This window comes from Onthophagus taurus, chromosome 7 (assembly GCF_036711975.1).
Source record: "Onthophagus taurus isolate NC chromosome 7, IU_Otau_3.0, whole genome shotgun sequence".
In the NCBI taxonomy this organism is placed as follows: Eukaryota; Metazoa; Arthropoda; class Insecta; order Coleoptera; family Scarabaeidae; genus Onthophagus; species Onthophagus taurus.
The window spans coordinates 17,466,538-17,488,229 of NC_091972.1; the positions used below are offsets into that span (position 1 = coordinate 17,466,538).

General features: G+C 30.9%; 4 protein-coding genes across 5 annotated transcripts; 2 read left to right on the forward strand and 2 right to left on the reverse strand.

Annotated features, from left to right (window-relative positions):
* The first annotated feature begins 269 nt into the window (after positions 1-269).
* On the forward strand, positions 270-3,844 carry LOC111420388 (arginine methyltransferase 1). 2 transcript variants are annotated; one of them, XM_023053367.2, is made up of 2 exons: positions 270-380; positions 2,673-3,844. In XM_023053367.2, the coding sequence occupies exons 1-2, from the start codon at positions 312-314 to the stop codon at positions 3,720-3,722; spliced, it is 1,119 nt and encodes a 372-aa protein (XP_022909135.1). In that variant the 5' UTR covers positions 270-311; the 3' UTR covers positions 3,723-3,844. The 2 variants fall into 2 exon arrangements, with proteins under 2 accessions (XP_022909135.1, XP_022909143.1); XM_023053375.2 differs by lacking the exon at positions 270-380 and adding an exon at positions 532-655.
* Positions 3,845-7,639: 3,795 nt separating this feature from the next.
* Positions 7,640-13,958, reverse strand: LOC111420442 (Exocyst complex component Sec10). The gene is made up of 16 exons (XM_023053427.2): positions 13,855-13,958; positions 13,673-13,797; positions 13,504-13,621; positions 13,249-13,446; positions 13,129-13,193; positions 12,896-13,079; positions 12,623-12,843; positions 12,466-12,573; positions 12,315-12,410; positions 12,102-12,261; positions 8,584-8,822; positions 8,439-8,525; positions 8,280-8,385; positions 8,069-8,225; positions 7,861-8,015; positions 7,640-7,803 (listed from the first exon to the last, which is right to left on the reverse strand). Exons 1-16 carry the CDS (start codon positions 13,885-13,887, stop codon positions 7,726-7,728), a joined length of 2,130 nt encoding a protein of 709 aa, XP_022909195.1. The 5' UTR covers positions 13,888-13,958; the 3' UTR covers positions 7,640-7,725.
* A 2,553-nt stretch (positions 13,959-16,511) lies between these two features.
* LOC111420351 (mitochondrial translation elongation factor Tu 2) lies at positions 16,512-18,222 on the reverse strand. The gene is made up of 5 exons (XM_023053328.2): positions 17,790-18,222; positions 17,483-17,736; positions 17,060-17,434; positions 16,781-17,009; positions 16,512-16,725 (listed from the first exon to the last, which is right to left on the reverse strand). Exons 1-5 carry the CDS (start codon positions 18,160-18,162, stop codon positions 16,535-16,537), a joined length of 1,422 nt encoding a protein of 473 aa, XP_022909096.2. The 5' UTR covers positions 18,163-18,222; the 3' UTR covers positions 16,512-16,534.
* On the forward strand, positions 18,221-20,225 carry LOC111420360 (ATP synthase, gamma subunit). Its single transcript, XM_023053337.2, has 4 exons — positions 18,221-18,309; positions 18,516-18,837; positions 19,190-19,509; positions 19,564-20,225. The coding sequence occupies exons 2-4, from the start codon at positions 18,537-18,539 to the stop codon at positions 19,825-19,827; spliced, it is 885 nt and encodes a 294-aa protein (XP_022909105.1). The 5' UTR covers positions 18,221-18,309; positions 18,516-18,536; the 3' UTR covers positions 19,828-20,225.
* Positions 20,226-21,692: the final 1,467 nt, after the last annotated feature.

The window sequence follows — 21,692 nt, forward strand, 5'->3', positions numbered from 1 at the left end:
GGTTTTGTGCAAAACCTAACCGTGTAAATCGAGGGATGTGTATTTACAATTTTCGAATTGACGCGGGAACCAGAAAGAAAAATCGCGCATGCGCCTTAGCTACTTTAAACTTCCACCAAACCAAATTCTATTTATGTTTAATTAATTATATTATTTTAATTAATTACCTCAAATAATTCAATAAAACCATTAAATTTATAAAATCAATAAGATTTACATTAATTTTAATAATATTTTCGTTACACCAATTATAATTATTTGTAGTTTTAATGTTGGCAACGTGAAATCTTTCATTTCAGTGAACGTCAAAAATGGCTTCGTCTGACATTACCGCCGGTGTTGCTATATTCGAAAATGGATTAACTACAGGTTCAGAAAACGTAAGTATATTATTAACATATTCTACAATCTTTGGATAAAACGTAAATTTTGTGTCGAACGCGACCGGTATAAATCAATTTTAAAATGTACGAAGGAAAAAAATAAAAACCACTCTCGATTTCGACCGTTGTTGGGATCGCGTGTGTTGGTAGTTCCGGAATTAGTCGCACCACGCTTTTTAGGTTAGGTTATCGGGGGGGTGTTCCTTTGCGTTTTTGGGCGCGAATACAATTGGTATTGTAAAAACGTGGTTTGATTTATAAATCAATTTAAGGTAAATTTATTTTGGCTCTTAATAAAAGTAAAAATCTCTAAGAAAAAAGTTTATTTGTTAAGTAATGATAAGAAGGCATGGACTCAAATTTAATCATTTTTTGTTTTATAAGTAGATAGTGGGATGACTAAGAAATCAATTTTATTTAATAAAATGATTAATCCTTTGTTTAAACCTGTTTATATATAGAATTAAATAAAATAAATAATATAATTGTTACATACTGTATAAGGTTATCCAACTTCCTATGAACGTATCCCCCCGCAAAGGCCTTGTTGTGACGTCATTGGAAGAATTCACATTTCTACGTTTTTATTTATACAGTGAATTTCACTAGAAGTAATACACAAAAATATATTTCCATAGAAACTAGAGCGTACCTACTTTGTCCATGTCAAATAATTTGACATTACAAACCTCGATGTAACGAATCAATATGAGAAACGCAGTGTTGGTTAGTGCTAGTGCAAAACTAGAGCTAACAGTAAAACTAGAAAGATTCGGATTTAGCCGCACGTCTCTCAAGACGGCTAAACCCGAATGATTCTAGTTCTAGTTTTTCAGTAGCACTATCACTAGAACTAACACAAGACCTAGAACTAGAAACATTCGGGTTTAGCCGTGTATCTTCAGACGCACGTCTAAACTTATAATTGTTGTGTAGCGCTAGACCAAGAACTAGAATCATTCGGGTTTAGCCGTCTTGAGAGACGTGCGGCTAAACTCAAATATTTCTAGTTATAGGTCTAATGTGAGTTCTAGTGACATTGCAAGTGTAAAACTGACACTACACCTAGAACTAGAATCATTTGGGTTTAGCTGTCTTGAGAGACGTGCGGCTAAACCCAAATAATTCTAGTTCTAGGAATAGTGTTAGTTCTAGTGACAGTGCAAGTGTAAAACTAGAACCAACACTAGACCTAGAACTAGAATCATTTGGGTTTAGCCGTCTTGAGAGACGTGCGGTAAAACCCAAATAATTCTAGGTATAGTGTTAGTTCTAGTGACAGTGCAAGTGTAAAACTAGAACTAACACTAGATCTAGAACTAGAATAATTTGGGTTTAGCCGTCTTGAGAGACGTGCGGCTAAACCCAAATGTTTCTATACCTCGAACTAGAATCATTCGAGTGTTAGTTCTAGTTTTAATTGTTATTAAGCGCTAAATTGTTGTCTACACTAAAAGAAATAGATTGTACGAATCGTATTATAGAAAAAATGTTATACATGCAGCAATTCATTGTATTATATTCATTATATTTATTGTACTGAATACAATCTCGTCTCGCTGTCACTTTTCGTAGTAAAGTATTATACCTTATAGTAAATTTTTAGTGCATAGTACAATCCATTTCTCTCAGTGTAAAATACTATACTTTGTCCACGACTATTGAAATTGATTCCATAAATTTATTTTTTAAATAAATTTTTGAATAAAGGTTAAACGTCAATGTGACACAAATTCAATGTCACTAACTGTAACCAACTTCACAACAATTTGTCAAAATTAAATGTCAATTTTATAAAACGTCGTTTTCTCTACGAAAATTAATTAATTTATGCTTAAATCATACGAAAAAAGGAATTTGTTTAGGTTTTTTTAATGTCAAACATTTAGAAACTCCTAAAAAATTGAATTAAATTGACGTTTTTTGTGAATTGATGTTTTTTTCACTCCGTGAAAAATGACTACCATTTTGTTTTAGAAAACTCATTCATAAGGTATATATTCTAAGGTAGTGGTGGACAAATATTATTATTATACATTATATTAATATTACATGTGTATTATATTATAATATTATATTTTTCTTCCAATGACGTCACGTTTATTACCTCACCCCGTCAACGTCAGTTTGTTAGATTTGGATAACCTTATATAACTAATACTCAGCAGACCTTGGATTTTGTAGTCAAATTAACATTTCAAATGTCAAATTATTTTAATCTTAAACGTCAAAAAAAAATGACACAATACATTAAGTTTTTTTAAATCTTGTTATAATTGTTTTATTTAGATGGATAAATCGAAATTGGAAACGATGGATATCACCCCAACGAAAGAAACGGTTTCTGCGGATGAAATGACATCGAGAGACTATTATTTTGATTCGTACGCTCATTTTGGTATACACGAGGAAATGTTAAAAGACGAAGTGCGCACGTTGACCTATCGTAACTCAATGTACCACAATAAACATCTTTTCAATGGTAAAATTGTGATGGATATCGGTTGTGGAACGGGAATTTTGAGCATGTTCGCCGCGAAAGCAGGTGCAAAACATGTTATAGCCGTTGAGTGTTCGAATATCGTTGATTACGCGAAAAAAATCGTTGAAACTAACAAATTGGATCATATTATAACGATTATTAAGGGTAAAGTTGAAGAAATTGATTTACCCGAAGGTATCGAAAAGGTTGATATAATTATATCGGAATGGATGGGTTATTGTTTGTTTTACGAAAGTATGTTGGATACAGTATTATACGCTCGTGATAAGTGGTTGAAACCGGACGGTGCGTTGTTTCCGGATCGTTGTTCATTATTTATAACGGCTATTGAAGATAGACAGTATAAAGATGAAAAAATTAATTGGTGGGATGACGTTTACGGTTTCGATATGAGTTCAATTAGGAAAGTGGCTATAAGCGAACCTCTCGTAGACGTCGTTGATCCAAAACAAGTCGTAACCAACGCGTGTTTGGTTAAAGAAGTTGATCTGTATACCGTTAAGAAGTCTGATTTGGATTTTTCGACGCCGTTTCATTTACAGGTTCGTCGAAACGATTACGTTCAAGCGCTGGTTACATTTTTTAATGTTGAATTTACAAAATGTCATAAAAGAATCGGGTTTAGTACGGCTCCCGAGGCACCTTATACTCATTGGAAACAGACTGTTTTTTATTTCGAAGAACATCTTACCGTTAAAAAGAGCGAGGAGATTTTCGGAAAGTTTGAGATGAAGCCGAATCCGCGTAATAACCGCGACTTGGACTTTGTGATTGAAATTGACTTCAACGGTGAATTGGGTGGTGTGCATGAAATAAATCGATACAGGATGCGTTAACGCGAAATTTACTTTTCATACTCTATTTTTTATTGTCTTCTTTTTAATTACGTCGATAAAAAATTTAGTAATCCACCCAGTTTCTTGTTTTTTTTATTATTATTAAAAATAGTTTCAATTCATTTTTTTTGATTTTTCATTTTTCTTAGTATTCTTATCTTAATTAATCAGCCTTAATTAACTTATTTTGTTGTAGAACTAGTCGTTTTATAAAAAATAAGTAAAACGTGGTTTTGTTAATTAGTACTTTGCCTTTGATGATTTTGTGTCGCTACAATTTGAATCTCGCGTGACCAAATTTTTATAGGACTTCGATAAATCGTGTTCGAATAAACAGAAAGACATAGAATTGTTTAATAACCCCCGCCCCCTCCCGTTTTTGTCAGTTTCTATTTTGCATGTAATGAATCGAGTGCACTAAAATAAAGTAATTTAAAATAACGAAACGTGTAAACTAAATAAAACCTTTAGAACAAGATACATTTTATACATTATTACAACTGCTGGATTGAATTTTTTATAATCCAAAATCTGTTTAGTTTACCCTCATTAAAAACGTTTTTGTCTTCTTTGAAAAGTGGCTATAGTTGTCAATAAGAACTGTAAACAACAAAAAAAATGGACTTGCAATAAAAAACAACAGTTTCACACCAGTTTCTTTTCCTTGTATTTATTTATTTACCCTATAAATTATCTTATAATTAGACCGCGTTATACATCACTTAACTAAGCGACATTTTATCGTTTTTAGAGATTTTCATGCTGTCTGGTAGGTAAAGGTGTAACTTATCTTAGAAAAAATGCAGAATACCGAAAGACGTGAAATACTATTTGTTTTAAAGGATAAAGCTAAGCGCGTTATACGATTTCAAGTCCGATTTGCAGCATACGTCTAAGAACCGACTTAGATACACCAAGAAATTCTACAATAGAAAAAATAGATGAATCTACAATTTCGGGCCAGTGTCGTTTTCTAGATGTTAGTATAAAATTAAAAGTTTATGTCTTATTTTATATAGAATTTAAGTCTAACTAGTTTCGGCACTAGGCCATTTTCAAAAACTAACAGAAGTTAGTAGAAAAAAAATTAACCAAATTTTGTAGGTCTAGTGTTAGTTCTAGTTTTACGCTATCACTAGAACTAACAAAAATCCAAGAACTAGAATCATTCGGGTTTAGAAGTATTGAGAGACGTACGGCTAATGTTAGTTCTAATGACAGTGCAAGTGAAAAACTAGAACTAACAATATATATAGAACTACAATCATTCAGATTTAGCCGTTTTTAGAAACGTGCGGCTAAACCCAAATGATTCTAGGTTTAGTGTTAGTTTTACACTTACACTGTCACCAGAACAAACATTAAACTTAGAAACATTTCGGTTTAACCGTACGTCTCTTAAGAGTACTAGAGTGAATAATAGCGGTGAATAATCATTAAATAATAAACTTGACAACCTGATAATTATTTGAAACGTCAAAATTTCAAAAAACGTCAATTTAATTTAATTTTTTAAGACTCTAAAGGTTTGACATTAAAAAAACATAAACAAATTCCTTTTTACGTATGATTTAGGCATAAATTAATTAATTTTCGTAAAAAAAATATGACGTTTCATAAAATTGACATTTAATTATGACAAATTGTTGTGAAGTTGGTTATATTGAATTTGTGTCACATTGACGTTTAAACTTTATTCAAAAAATAAATTTGTCCACGTCTAACTTATAATCTTTGATTATATATAATATAGATTGAGCCAACGAAAGAGATAGCTTGCGCAAGGTGATCGAACCGAGATAGACATAGAAGCGTACTGACATATAATGGGCGTGCGTTAATTTTGGCGGTAAATTTAAAACAAAATTAATAAATGAAAAAAGAAAAATAAAATAAAATTTCCTTATTATTTATAATACTTACAAGTGATGTGAAACTGTATTATCACGAACTTTGCACACGAAACAATACATTTTTAAACATAACGGTGTGACTGGCTGTGGCACAACAAAACGATAAACGTCAAATGGAAGAGGTTTGACACTTTTGTGCGCATGCGCCCGTCTGTTTAGTACCGTTTTATGTCTATCTTTGTTACACTTTCACATTATCGCTTTCCATCTGCGTCTATTCACCTTGAGCCACATTTTTGTTAGTAGATATATTCAGTTAGCTCAATCCATATTATATATAATCAAAGCTTATAATATATACCTTATAAATGAGTTTTCTAAAACGAAAGGGTAGTCATTTTTCACATAGTGAATAATAGCGGTGAATAATCATTATTTACGGGTAATCAACTTGACAGATTAATAATAATTATTTGAAACATCAAAATTTCAAAAAACGTCAATTTAAATCAATTTTTTAGGACTTTCTAGAGGTTTGACATTAAAAAAACGTAAATAAATTCCTTTTTTCATATGATTTAAGCATAAATTAATTAATTTTCGTAAAAAAAAACATGACGTTTCATAAAATTAACATTTAATTTTGACAAATTGTTGTGAAGTTGGTTACAGTTGGTAACATTGAAGTTTTGTCACATTGACGTTTAAACTTTATCCAAAAATTGATTAAAAAAAAAACTTGCCCACGACTACTTTATAATACATATATATCTTATAAATGAGTTTTCTCTTTAAAGTGAGTCCAAACTTGACGCATTTATCACAATACACCAAAAAGTTCGAACTTTTAATTTTGACATATTTGTCAACTTCATAAAAAATCCTTTAAAATGCGTCCAAATGTCCCACTCGATATATTTAACTTTAATATTAATGGACTTCCGGTTTGAAACGTTAACGTCAATTTTGACATATTTGTCATCTTCATTAAAAAAACCTTTAAAATAAGTCCAAAGATGACGCACTCAAAAAAAGTTAGAATAAAAAACATTAACCCAAAGTTAGCAACAATGAAGGTAGCAATTTAATTTTTAAATATTAATACCAACCTTAATTTTTTATTTTTTTTTAATTATATTTTTGTTTTTGTGACAAATATTAAGATATATAAAAATTAAGAATATGACAAAATGACATTGACATTTCAAACCGGAAGTTGAGTAATATTGGAATTAAAAGTATCATGTTTGGACTCATTTTAAAAGATTTTTCACGACGATTACATAAATGTCAAAATTGACGTTGACATTTTAAACGTGAAGTTAGTTATCATATAATAGTAGTTTTATAAGTGAAGTTAATCTAGTGTTAGTACTTTTCAGCACTTTCTTTTTATTTTCAACGTGTTTTTTGGGTCATTTCACATTGATTAAAAAAAATCGTCGATTTTTAAGCCACATGATGATTCTTGAATTTTTCGCAAGTTTCAACTCTCAACATATATTCTAGCGTTTCCCAATCCTCCACACAGCCTACACCACCTCTCCACATCGTCCGCCCCAGTCCGCCCAACACCTGTTCCCTCTCTCTCTATTGCTACAGCAGAATCTGGCTAGAAAATATCAGAGTCAAGAAAATCACAAGGTCAAAACAAAATCTCAAATGAGCTACCTACTAATGAGCTAAAATAGGGAGGAGACAGTTTAATAATGGAAATAACATCACTGATAAGCAAAATCTTAACTGAGCAAAAAATACCAAACGCATGGAAAACAAGCACAATGATTCTAATGTTCAAAACAGGAGATAAGAAAGAAACAACTACAGAGGCATAAACCTACTTATATTCAATAGCCTTCTCTAGTACCTGCCTAACGACAAAAACCGCGTCAACAGTCGAACGATTCTTCTATGATGCGCTGACCCAGTATGCCAGTAAACAGATTCATAGAGGTGTTATAATTTTTGTTAAAATTAACCAAAATCGCATGTTATAACTTGTTAATACTTTGTTTTAATTAAATTAGTGTGTTATTAAAATTCGGTAAAAATAAAAACGGCTCGTTATCGTTTTTAAGGCTGAAAGTTTAATGTTAATTGTACAAAACAAAAAAATAATAACTCTCTCAAATTAAAATAAATTTATGATTTTAAATTCTTAATTTAAGTATTTTAGCATCACTTCTTAACTGGATAAAGCTGTTTACTATAGATGGATCCAAATCAACCTATTTTGGATAAAAAAAATTAATAATTTTATATTAGCAATAAATAAAACATCTTACTAATGAATCTTCTCGAACTTGATCCAAATTTTCTGGTTTAACCAATAATAAATTGCAAAGTGCGTGGAGTGTTTCAAAAAGTTTTGCAACTAAAGGACCCAATGGTTTTGTACATGACCTATATTCGTTTAAATCGCAAATTACAATCATACCACCTATAAAAAAAATAAATTAAATTATTTAAGCAGTTTAAATAAAACATAATTACCTAAGGTATTATATTGAAATTGTAAGAGATGTTCATAAATAACTTTATGAAGTTTAATACCCAATTCTTGAAGAATAACAACAACGTTATTTCCATCTAAATTGTTTGTTATTTGACTTATTGTGTTGGTGATATATTGAGTAACTCCACGGCAAGCCTTAAATAAAATTTAAATAATAACCAACATAAAGAGAAAAAATTAAATAATTACGTTTGACGCAACAGTATTTATATCATCCGTATCCGGTTTAAAATCACTTTTCTTTTGCTCACTTTGTAAATAAAGTTTGACCCACGTAACAATAGCGGTTAAACAACTAAAATGATTTAAACGTTAATTTAATAATTTGCCTAAAAATACAAAATATACCGATCAAAACCAATGTTAACTTTTTTTTCAATCTCTTCCAATCTCTGTTTTTTCATTTGTAAGCATTCGCTGTACTTTTCCGGGCTTCTACATAAAAAAAATCATTTTAATCATCAAATTTTGGTTGTTTCATATTTTTTAATACTTAGTAACTAACGGAACCACCAAATCAACAAATTGTTTTTCCAACAAATGTATTATGTTATTACTTTGATGAATAACCGTAAAAAAATAGAAATTCGGAGGAATTTTTGGTCCTTCAACGACCGGAATTGATTGAAGACCCAATTCGATTGCGTAAGCAATATGATCAATCAATAAATATTTTTGTAATTCATCCAAAATTCTTACTGCGTTTGAAGCTTTTTCATCTGATTTTGATAACTAAAATATAAAATAAAAATTAACCTTTCGAAAAATGACAATATTTAAATGAATACAAACATTCGAAATTGTTGATAGGTAATAATAACAATTTTAATAACTATTAATAGTTAATAAATTTGTGCATATAACAGGTAAATAAAAGCCTGTTTTGCTGTGTTTGAGACGAACGGCAAAACCCAAATATTTCTAATTCTAGTTTTAGTTCAAAAAATATACAATCTAGCACAGTCGTTAGACCTAGAACTAAAAACATTCGGGTTTAGCTGTCTTAAGAGATGAATAGCTAAATTCAAATGTTTCTAGGTCTAGTGTTACTTCTAATAACAGTGTTAGGTAACACTAATTGTAGGTTGTAGTATATTTTTATTGCATTAAAACTAGAACCAGCACTAGACCTAGAAATATTTAGTTCTAGATCTAGTGTTAATTCTACTTTTATTATTCAGCGTAATTATTCAAGTAATAATGGTGCGGGCGCAAATAGACGTGGTGTTCCCCTTGGAAATTTCACCATTGAACTCCCACTATTGGAAAAAATAGATGTGGTGTACATTTTATATTATATTTTACAATATAAGTTGGGCAATTTACGTAGTGTGTTAGTCATTATATGATCTTGGAGACGAATAGTTGTATGCAAATTAAAATCAGTGTTATTGTCAAAATTTTACAAAATGGAACGATGAAAAGGTTCGCGACAGAAACATCAGTCCGGTGAACTACGAAAGAATATGAGGAAGAAGAGAAAGGCACCAAAAAATCAACACCAAGCTGAGCTAGAGGAAATGAGTGTAAGCACAAAAATTGAAAAATAAAAACACAGTATTTGTTCCCGTAGAGGAAATTATGGGCTACAGGAATGCTCCATTTTTTCACTGTTTTTACTACTATATCTGAATGTGTGAAATGTAAACAATCCACAGTAGGCGAAGTCTCTCTTCAGCCCACAGTCCAATCCTATGTTTGGCCATCGCAAATTATACACCAACTGCTGGTTTAGCGCTGCCCTCTCGTGCTAGCTCATCTGCCACTTCATTGCCAGCAACCCCAGAGTGACTTGAGACCCAGATCAGAGAAACTCTGTTATCACAACTCAGTGTATTTAATGTTCTCTTACAGTCATTAATCAGAGCGGCTTGACTGTCTCAAGAAGGAATCCAATGCTACAAGAACCGAACCTTGCAAAACTCCTGTTTCGACTCTTTTTCATTCCGATATTTCATCTTTCCAGTGAGTTTGTTGTTGTCGCTGATCCAGATATGAAACAAACAGGTTAAGGGCCTTATTTCTTATACCGTATTTGTTCAATTTCTTAGTCAGAATGTCATGATTTACAAGATCAAAAGCCTTGCTAAGATCACAAAAGGCAATTTGAGTATATTTTTGTTCATCAAAACCTCTTATGATCACTTGTAACACATTAAGCAAGCAATTTCCAAAATTTTGGACATTGATTGGACAGTGATTGGTAGTTATGCAGGTCGTTGGGATCTCCAGGTTTCTGTATTGGTATAATTTACCCGTATTTTAGTTCTTTTGGAAAAATTCCCTCTGTCATACATTTATTGGAAATGACTGTTAATTGTTTAGAGACACAAGTTATTAGTTCTTTTAAGAGTTTTGTTGATAATCCATATACAGGGTGTATCTAAATTGATGCGAAAGATTTTAAGGGGTGATTTTTCAGCGAAAATTAAGGGGTTTTATTATTTATTTCTTTTTTTTTTGATTAAATTAATTTTGGGAGAAACTGTTCTTAATATTTAAAAATTTGTCATTATGACATCAGCCTACTTGATATTTTTACATAAATAATAACATTAATAACCATACTGTGAATTTGTGTCAAATAGGTATTTTATTTCTTTATGGACAAACTAACAATTTTAGGAGAAAATGTTAAGAGACAAAAAAGTTGCATATTAAACCCTCTATTTAAATTAATTTTTAAAATTGAAAAATGTAGACGCAAATTTCTTTCAAAATTTCAATATTTTTTTTTCAATACTTTTCAAATCGAACCCAACAATTATTATACATCATTTTAAAAAGAAAGCTTTGAGCTTTAATTTAGAATAAGTCTCATTCCTTAATTTCAATAAATCCGACTTCCAGGAATTTTTAAATTGGCATCTTTTTTGACACTCTTAGGTTATACGAAAATGTAAGTTTTATTTCAACATTCTTTTTCTCTGTATTTTTCCAATCCAAACCAACAATTAGTATACATCATTTTAAAGAGAAAGCTTTGGGCTTTAATTTAAAATAAGTTTCATTCCTTAATTTCAATAAATACTGCTTCCAGGAATTTTTAAATTAGCATCTTTTTTGACACTTTTAGGTTATTCGAAAATGTAAGTTTTGTTTCAACATTTCTTTTCTCAATATTTTTCCAATCGAACCCAACAATTATTATACATCATTTTAAAAAGGAAGCTTTGAGCTTTAATTTAAAATAAGTCTCATTCCTTAATTTCAATAAATACGGGTTCCAGAAATTTTTAAATTAGCACCTTTTTTGACACTCTTAGGTTATACGAAAATGTTAGTTTTAACTCAATACTCTTTTTCTCAATATTTTTCTAATTCAACCTATCGATTATTATACATCGATTTAAAGAGAAAGCTTTAAGCTTCAATTTAAAATAAGTTTCATTTCTTAATTTCAATAAACACGGTTTCCAGGAATTTTTGAATTAGCATCTTTTTTGACACTTAGATTATGCGAAAATAGGGGGATTGCATATTTTGCTAAAATTGATTCCAAAGGCCTTTACTGAGTGTATTTTGATAGCCTTTTAATTCTGTCACAGTTTCAAAATTTTTGACTTCTTGGGACACAAAGGGTTAAGCATATCGCTTATATCTGTAAATGGTAGTTTTAGCCACTTTCTCTATATGAAAATGCAAAGGAGATAGGCACCATTATTATTATAGTGAACTGTAATTTAACTTGTACACAACTGGTTGTTTGTAGTACAGTGCTATTGGGTTCGACCTGTTTTTGTACCCACAAAAAAAATATCGTCTGTATAATGTTTTAGGCATTCATGCAGATCCAAAGCTAGTATTTTTTATGCCACATTCAGCAGAGTATATATTAATGGATCTCCCTTCTTATTAAGGGGTACCAGTACCCTAATTTAATTGTTATTCTATATTCTTGTATATTTTTAATGAATTAAAACTAGAACTACCACTAGCTCAAGAACTAGAAATATTCGAGTTTAGCTTAGTCTTCAGACAATAAAAACTTTAAACATTAATTTAACCCACCAAAAGACATCTTTGAAACGCTAATTTACTATCTTGTAACACAGTAATGGCCAATTCTTCTGATAAAAATGTTTCGCCTCCATAATTTTCAATTTGAGCAATATTTAAGTTGGTTCTTGTACCAATTGCCGCTTGGATATCCCTCCTTAATTCTTGGAAACTTCACAAAACAACATTTAAGTTTTATTTTAACACTTTAAGTTTTATTCTTACCCCCCAGAATGTAACTGTCTCTTTTGATGATTCTTTGATTCATAATATTTCTTCAAAACGTCCGCGAGACGCCCTTTTAAACAATCCAATTCTAAACTGAAACATTAAAAACGTTAAAATCACCTTAATTTCGTCACTTTAAATTATTTACTTGATGTAATTTTCAATGTACGATTTATAAATGTTGTTTGTAAGTTTTTCTAAGAAAGATTTATCGCTCATATTTGCTGATTCTAAATTGGAGGAGAGTTGAAGAGTCCTAGAAACATTTTAAAATCAAAGATAGTTTTTAAAAAATTGATTTTTACCTCGAATAAAGATCGTATAAAACTTTTAAATAATTATAAGTATCCAATTTAGTAATGGATAATCGTTCTTGTATGTACATTTGTAAATGGGAATGATACAAATTAAGAACATATTTAGAGATAACTTGTTCGGGGTTATTAAAAACTTGTTTAATGATTTCATAGCTGTTTTTGCACAAATTTAGCATATAAAGAAACACATCTTTATTTGATAAACAACCCTAAAACAAAAAAAAGCATAAAAACGAATAAATCCTGAATTAAAATCACAACCTTTTGACTCTGAACAATAAATGAATCAACACAATCCGAATAGCTTTTAAATTGTGATAAAACCCCAGCAATTTCTTTCATTTTTTTATAATCATTTTTAGTTTGCGCTGTTCGAAAATCTTGTATTAACGCCTTTTCAACATCATCATATTGATTTTTTATCTGTTTAATTATAGAACCAAACCTTAAACATCCAAAATATAAAATTAAATAATAACAAACTAAATTTTTACCTGTCTGATGGCAAATCTTGAGATATAATTTGCAATTTTCGAATAATTTCAGCAACCTCTGTCAACTAAGCAACAAAAAAGTTAATACTAATAAATTAAAAAGTGTTTAATAGACATTACATTTGTGGAATCGTCAAATAAAGGTGAAGAATAATTGTTTGGAGATAAAAACCCATTTAAATGAGTCATTAATTTTTGTGCTTCAACCACACGTTGTCTCGGGGCGTTTATATTATCTAATTGGTCGCCTAAATGTAATACTTTCGCCCCAACTATGTTTATTTTACCATCTAATTCTTGAAATGTATCAATAGCATTCTGTGGAAATTATAAAAATTAATTTTAATAATCACTAGTTATTTTTTAAAACTGAACCTTGTTGCTATCTAATAATCCATGAATTTCTTTCCTGAATATTGCCTCATCATCCTGTACACGTGCCTCTAATCTTTCACATTTTTTTTGTTGCCGTTCTTGAAGTAATGTTAAATCCCTACAAATTTATTTACTTCAAAATTTCGTTGTGAATTATATAGGTGATTACTTTATAGCTTGCACGAAAGAATCGTGTAAAACCACCGGATTAAACTCTTCGTTTCCTCCTTCTTTCGTTTCGGCAATAGTTCGCCAAGCTAACCTTTCTACGAATTCTTCCGCATCAAATGGTTCCTAATAAAAAAACAAATTGTGTTGGATATAAATTTATCGTTTTTTCTTTTTTATTACTTGTTCTAATTCTTTTAGATATTGTTGCATCATTTTAAATAAGTACTTTCATAAACAGAGCTTGTAGAAATCAAGATTTTTTTAGGTTATGTATATTTTGACAGCTGTCATTTGGTTATTAAGGTTATTAAAGAACATTGGGGATTTGGAGCATATTGCAAAAAAGAACTTTTAGAATAAACGTTGTAGCAAATTTTGTTCTTAACAATATTGCTCTGGTGCACTTTTGCTCTCAGACACATAGATATCGAGAAAAGTACGAAAATAATGAGATTTCATGAATTTCGTTGCTTTATTAGCTACTAATGATAACATTCGGGATTCGGAGTATATTTCAAAAAAAATTTTAGAACAAAAGTTGTAGCAAATTTTATTCTTAACAATATTGCTCTGTTGCATTTTTACTCTCAGACACATAGCTTTCGAGAAAAGTACGAAAATAATCAGTTTTCATGAATGTCGTTGCTTTACTAGCTGCTAATGGTAACATTCGGGATTCGAAGAATATTACAAAAAAACTTTTAGAATAAACGTTGTAGCAAATTTTGTTCTTAACAATATTGCTCTCTGCACTTTTGCTCTCAGACACATAGATATCGAGAAAAATACACAAATATTGAGATTTCATGAATTTCGTTGCTTTACTAGCTGCTAATAGCAGCAGTCGGAGCATAGTGCAAAAAAACTTTTCGAACAACAGTTGTAGCATATTTTGTTCTTAACAATATTGCTCTCTTGCACTTTTGCTTTCAGACACATAGATATCGAGAAAAATATTGAGATTTCATGATTTTCGTTGCTTTATTAGCTGCTAATAGTAACATTTGGGATTCGGAGCATATTACAAAAAAACTTTTCGACTAAAAATTGTAGCAAATTTTGTTCTTACCAATATTGCTCTCTTGTACTTTTGCTCTCAGACACATAGATAGAGAGAAAAATACAAAAATATTGAGATTTCATGAATTTCGTTGTTTTACTAGCTGCTAATGGTAACATTCGGGTTTCGGAGCATATTACAAAAAAACTTTTATAACAAAAGTTGTAGCAAATGTTGTTCTTAACAATATTGCTCTCTTGCACTTTTGTTCTCAGACAAATAGATATTGAGAAAAATACGAAAATACTCAGATTTCATAAATTTCGTTGCTTTACTAGGTGGTAATGGTAACATTCAGGATTCGGATCATATGACAAAACAACTTTTAGAACAAATGTTGTAGCAAATTTTGTTCTTAACAATAATACTCTCTTACACTTTTGCTCTCTGACATACACAGTGTGTCCCCGGATAGGTGAAACGACTCTTATAAAATGTAAACTTTTTTCGATATTAATTGTCATCTTTTGGGGTTCAGCCCTGCTTGGTTAAAACTACTTTACCTGCCACAAAAAGAGTTTTTCTTTCACTCTCAAGGCTCACTTGTTCTTTTAAAATTGATAATATATCCAAAATTAGTCTTTAATTAAGCAGGGCTAAACCCCAAAAAATGACAATTAATATCGAAAATATTTTATCTTTTATAAGAGTCGTTTCACCTATCTGGGGACACACTGTAGATAGCGAGAAAAATACACAAATATTGAGATTTCATGAATTTCGTAACTTTACTAGCTGCTAATGGCAATATTCGGGATTCGGAGCATATTATAAAAAAAACTTTTAGAAGAAAAGTTGTAGCACATTTTGTTCTTAATAATTTCGATTTCAATTTCGTTGCTTTACTAGCTGCTAATAGTAACATGGATTGGAAGCATATTACAAAAAAACTTTTAGTACAAACATTGTATTAAAATTTGTTCTTAACAATATTGCTCTCTTGCACTTTTGCTCTCATACACATAGGTAGCGAGAAAAATACAAAAATATTGAAATTTCATAAATTTCGTTGCTTTACTGGTGGCTAATGGCAACATTCAGGATTCGGAGCATATTACAAAAAAACTTTTAGAACAAATATTGTTGTAAATTTTGTTCTTAACAATATTGCTCTCTTGCACTTTTGCTCTCAGACACATAGATAGCGAGAAAAATACGAAAATATTGAGATTTCATGAATTTCGTTGCTTTACTAATTGCTAATGGTAACATTCGGGATTCGGTGCATATTACAAAAGAACTATTAGAACAAAAGTTGTAGCAAACTTTGTTCTTAACGATATTGCTCTCTTGCACTTTTGCTCTCAAACACATAGATAGCGAAAAAAATACAATTTTATTAAGATTTCATGAATTTCGTTGCTTTACTAGCTGCTAATGATAACATTCGGGATTCGGAGCATATGTGAAAAAAACTTTTAGAACAAAAGTTGTAGCATATTTTGTTCTTAACAATATTGGTCTGTTGTACTTTTGCTCTCAGATACATAGATAGCGAGAAAATACAAAAATATTGAGATTTCATGAATTTCGTAGTTTTACTAGCTGGTAATGGTAACATTCGTGATTCAGAGAATATTACAAAAAAACTTTTAGAACGAATGTTGCAGCAAATTTTGTTCTTAACAATATTGCTCTCTTGCACTTTTGCTCTCAGATACATAGATATCCAGGAAAGTACGAAAATATTAAGATTTCACGAATTTCGTTGCTTTATTATATTATGCTCTTTTTCTGGTTGTAATAATTAAGAATTTTTATTAAGGAAAAACAATAATTTTGTTTTAATTTTATTTAATATTAAATTGCAAGTTTTCCTAAATTACTGCTTATCACAATAGGTTCTAAAGTTTCTGTAATAATTCCAGTTGCGACGGTAACATTATTCTCTCGTATCGTAAAAACTTGCCCCATTGTCATAACCATTTTCCATTGCGTCGTTAAATAAACTTGTCCATGATCCCCAGGCAAAATCATTTCGGTACCTTCAACTTAAAAATTAAAGAAATTAGTAATATTAATATTCGTTGGTTAAAAAATTCTAACCTAGATCTAATCGACAAGGAACATTCCAAGTTTTACTAAAAAGCTGTTGAATGTATTTACTAAGAACGGGTTTTGATCGTCCACCTTCCGATTTTGATAGAAAATAAATACTGGCTTTATAGCGATTACTTAATTTTTCACTACCCGGTTTACAAAGTAGCATTCCACGATCAACTTGTTTTAATCGGACACCTCGTAAAAGAGCACCAATATTATCACCAGCAGAAGCCTAAAAATAAAATTCATCAAAATAAATTTAAAAATAGTGTTTTTTTATACAATTGGAACACTTTTTTTAAAAATTTGAATGTCATTTATCCCTGTTTTAACATCTGTATCAAATCCAAGAAGTTGAGCTTCATCATTTTTCTTCATAACACCTCTTGCTAAAGTACCAACAACTACAGTTCCTCTACCAGGAAGTAGAAACGCATTATCTATGGGTAGCATAAATGGAGATTTTAAATCTCTTTGTGGATCAGGAATATAATTATCTACAGTATCTAGAAGTTGTCGTATTGATGGTTCCCCATATTGTGATTGATCCCCTTTTAAAGCTAATAATCCTGAACCATTGACAATTGGAGTGGCATCACCATCAAATCCAAAGTCTGTTAAAAGTTCTCTTATTTCAAGTTCGATTAAATCTAAAATCTAAATCAGGAGAATAACAAATTCTTTTTTGAAACGTTTAAAATTTACTTCTTGATCAACTAAATCAGCTTTATTAACAAAAACGACTATTTTTTCTATCCCAACTTGTTTAGCTAATAATAAATGCTCTCTCGTTTGGGGCATTTGACCATCATCAGCAGCAACCACAAGAACAGCTCCATCCATTTGCGATGCCCCCGAGATCATATTTTTAACATAATCAGCATGTCCAGGACAATCTGTATGAGCATAATGTCTCTTTTTTGTACTATATCCAATATGAGCCGCATTTATAGTGATACCTAAAATAAATAAATTTTTGAATTGAATAAAAAGGATTAATAAAATTTTGTGCCTCGAGCTTTTTCTTCTGGTGCTCTATCAATTTGATCGTAAGAAACAAAATTTGCTAAACCATCTTTTTGTAATACTTTCGTAATCGCCGCTGTTAATGTGGTTTTACCGTGATCGACATGACCTATCGTTCCAACATTTACATGTTTTTTCTCGGTATTTTGTAAATTTATTATGGTTGTAGAAATAAATTTTGAATTTCCCGCCAATTTGAAAGGAACTTTTTTTAGGTTATGTAGTGTCCCGTAACAATTTTGACAAGATTTGCTAATATTACGATAATTCTTAACGATATTCAAGGAATTCAACAATTTTACGTTACTTTTCATAGTTTTCAATGAGTTGAGCGCAAAGAAAAATGTATAATTCACCATTTTTTATTGGTTTTAGTAGCGCCGCATTGACAGTTGGATATGTTCACTTAAAATTGATCCTTATTGTAGTATTACATAAGTATTTTATTTGAAAATCGCAACAACCACAAGTAGCACCACTGCTTTTTAGTCGCCAGCAGTGACAAGGTTAGTAATAAAGTTATTTTATTTTCCTCCTACTCCCTAAAAAATCTTTAATAACTACCCCAAACCACCACAAAAACCTTCTTTAACATCAACGAATCCAATTGAATTCTAAATCGCATCGAAAATCATCCATTTAACCCGAATATCGACCTCTTACATAATACCCTAATAGGTTATGGTCTAAACTCTAATAATTTTTTTTATAGAAATTAAAACCTCCAAAAAAGATGTTGGGTCGATTTGGTAACGTCGTTCCCGTGCTGGTACAAAATGCCCCGCAAGCTCAACAGCAACGTGGCATGGCCACACTTAAAGCCATTTCCATTCGTCTTAAATCTGTAAAGAACATACAGAAAATTACTCAGTCCATGAAGATGGTATCAGCTGCCAAATATTCTAGGGCTGAAAGAGAATTAAAACAAGCCAGACCCATCGGTGTTGGAGCTCAACAATTTTACGAAAAGGCCGATGTTCAACCTCCTGCGGAAGCCCCTAAGAAGCTTATGATTGCTATGACATCAGATAGAGGTACAAAAAAAAATATTATAATTTTTCTTAAAAACATAACCTAAACATCATCATTTTGACATTTCACTGAATTAATTTGATTTTAAGTTGCTGATTTGACATTTCATATCTGTCAATTTTGAATTTTATTTTATATTGATTTTAATTTTTTAATCTTTTCATTAAGCTTTATGATTGCTATGACATCAGATAAAGGTACCAAAAAAAAATTTTATAGGTTATATTTAATTTTTCTAAAAAACATAACCTAAACATTTAAATGTAATTTGATTTGAAGTTGCTGATTTGACATTTCATATCTGTCAATTTAGAATTTTATTTTATATTAATTTTAATTGTTTGTATAATTTAGGTTTATGCGGTGCTGTTCATACAAGCGTTGTTCGTCAAATTCGTACCGAACTCGCCGAATCTGGTGAAAATACGAAAGTGATTTGCGTTGGTGATAAATCGCGCGCAATCCTTCAACGTTTATACGGCAAGAACATTATTTTGGTTGCAAACGAAATTGGACGTTTGCCCCCTACATTCACAGACGCCTCCCGTTTAGCGAAAGCCATTCTAACTTCTGGTTATGAGTTTACCTCTGGTAAGATTGTCTATAACCGATTCAAATCGGTCGTTTCTTATTCCACTCAACAGATGCCTGTGTTCAGTTTAGCTGCTGTTACTGTAAGAGTTTATTTTATTTATTATAATTAAGTTATTTAAAGAGAACATTTTTAGGCTGCTCCTAAATTGAGTATTTACGATTCGTTGGATAATGATGTGATTCAAAATTACTTGGAATTTTCTTTGGCTGCTTTGATTTTCTACGCATTGAAAGAGGGTGCTTGCAGCGAACAATCATCCCGTATGACTGCTATGGACAATGCTAGCAAGAACGCCGGGGAAATGATTGACAAATTAACCCTGACATTTAACCGTACAAGACAGGCAGTCATCACCAGAGAGTTGATTGAAATTATTTCTGGTGCTTCAGCATTGTAAATTAATTCAAAAAAAAACTATATAAAAAAGTAATATGAAAGGACTACCTAAAAAACGGTATTGATATCTAAGTAAAAAGTTTTTTTTGAAACCATTTAGAGAAACAGAAAATAATCTAGATAATCTTAAGTTTTAATTTTTATTTTAATTCCATCGGCATTGTATCAAGCAATTATAAACAAATAAAAAATTTGGAAATGGGGGGGTATGTGTAAAAGTTGAAATAGGCGGCAAAGCGGAAATTAGCCCCAAAAGTCACTGGATACAAAATCGACATCGACCGCTTTTTACTTCTATTTTATCTGTTGCATTATCGATCCCGGTAATTAGGCTTCATCATTTGTATTTTTTTTTGTTGTTATATTGGAATAATAATAAAACATATTTGGTTGTCTTTATTTAAATTATTAATGCAATGTTCGCCATTTAAACCTTCATAATTCAATATGCTGGTGATACGAATGTGGGATTACAAAATATAATAAACAGTGTAAATAGGACATGGAAGCAGTTCAATATGGCCATAAACGCCGGTAAAACGAAATTAATGCTAATATCCCGCAACTCAAACGTCTCCATGCCTGTGAGAGTGGATGGAGTGAGATTGAACAGGGTTGAACAGTGATTGGATGTTGCTATGCAGCTGAGACTGACAAAGTGTTATGCAGTAGAAACTTGGACTTTGAAGACTGTCAGTATAAATCGCATAGAAGCATTTGAAATGTGGAGATACCAAGAATTCTAAAGGTCCCATGGACGTCGCACACGAGCAATGAGGAAGTGCTGAGAAGGTTGAACAAAGATAGGGAGTTAATTCACATAGTGAAGAATGTGCCAAAGAAACAATTATTAATCTCTAAATTCCTATATTTGTAGGCGTATGTACTAAAACTGTACAAAAACCAAAAGATTGAAATAATTCCTAAACTATTCAACTTTGTGTAAGGCATATTTGGCTTAATCTTAACGCATTTCAATATTCATGTTTATGTACCAGTCACCTGTATATTGGTAAAACGAACATGAGACAGCGCACTCTGGAGTGGGCATTCTACTGCACAATAGATCTTCATTCATCTTCTTCTTCATTCAATTTTGAACATTCTGTCTACTTTATCTGATTGAGAGATCATGGAATTATTATTGAAATGCAGATACTTTTTTATTTCTAAAAATCTGTTTTTGATATAAATCAGTACATTTGCTCTTGGGGTAAAGAGTAAACAAATTAAAATTGTGGCAATTTTTCTGTTATGCAAATATTTTACTCTGGGAAACAATATACTTTAACAAAGATTTATCAAATATTAGTGAGGTTTAAAATATTCCTGCGCAAAATATTCAACCGGTGGAAAGGAATAAATAAAAATATTACATGGAATTAGTCGAGTATTATTCTGCAAAGGAAACTTTTAATAATTTCTTTGATGCAGAATGTTTCGATAAATTATTAATGCAGTTATTTAAAATGAACGCTGATTTTAAACGATCAATGTTAACAATGTATTGTTGATTGTTTCTAAAAATAACAAAACTTTTGGAATATTTTTTAACAACCTTAAAAGGTCCTTCATATCTTGGTGATAATGAATGCTTTATACCTTCAAGCCGAAGGAAAACAAAGTCTGAATCACGCAGTTGTTTATGTATAAAAGGTTTTTCAGTGGAATGTAAAGAGGTTGGTTTCAAATTGGAAAATGTTTGTTGTAGGCTGATCAGTAAAGGGTTAACATCCGTTGAGTTGTGAGAATTTATGAAAAATTCACCTGGTAAACGTAACGGTTGACCGTAAACCAGTTCTGCTGAGGAACAACCTAAATCATCTTCCAATGAAGACCTTAGACCTAATAATATTATAGGAAGAT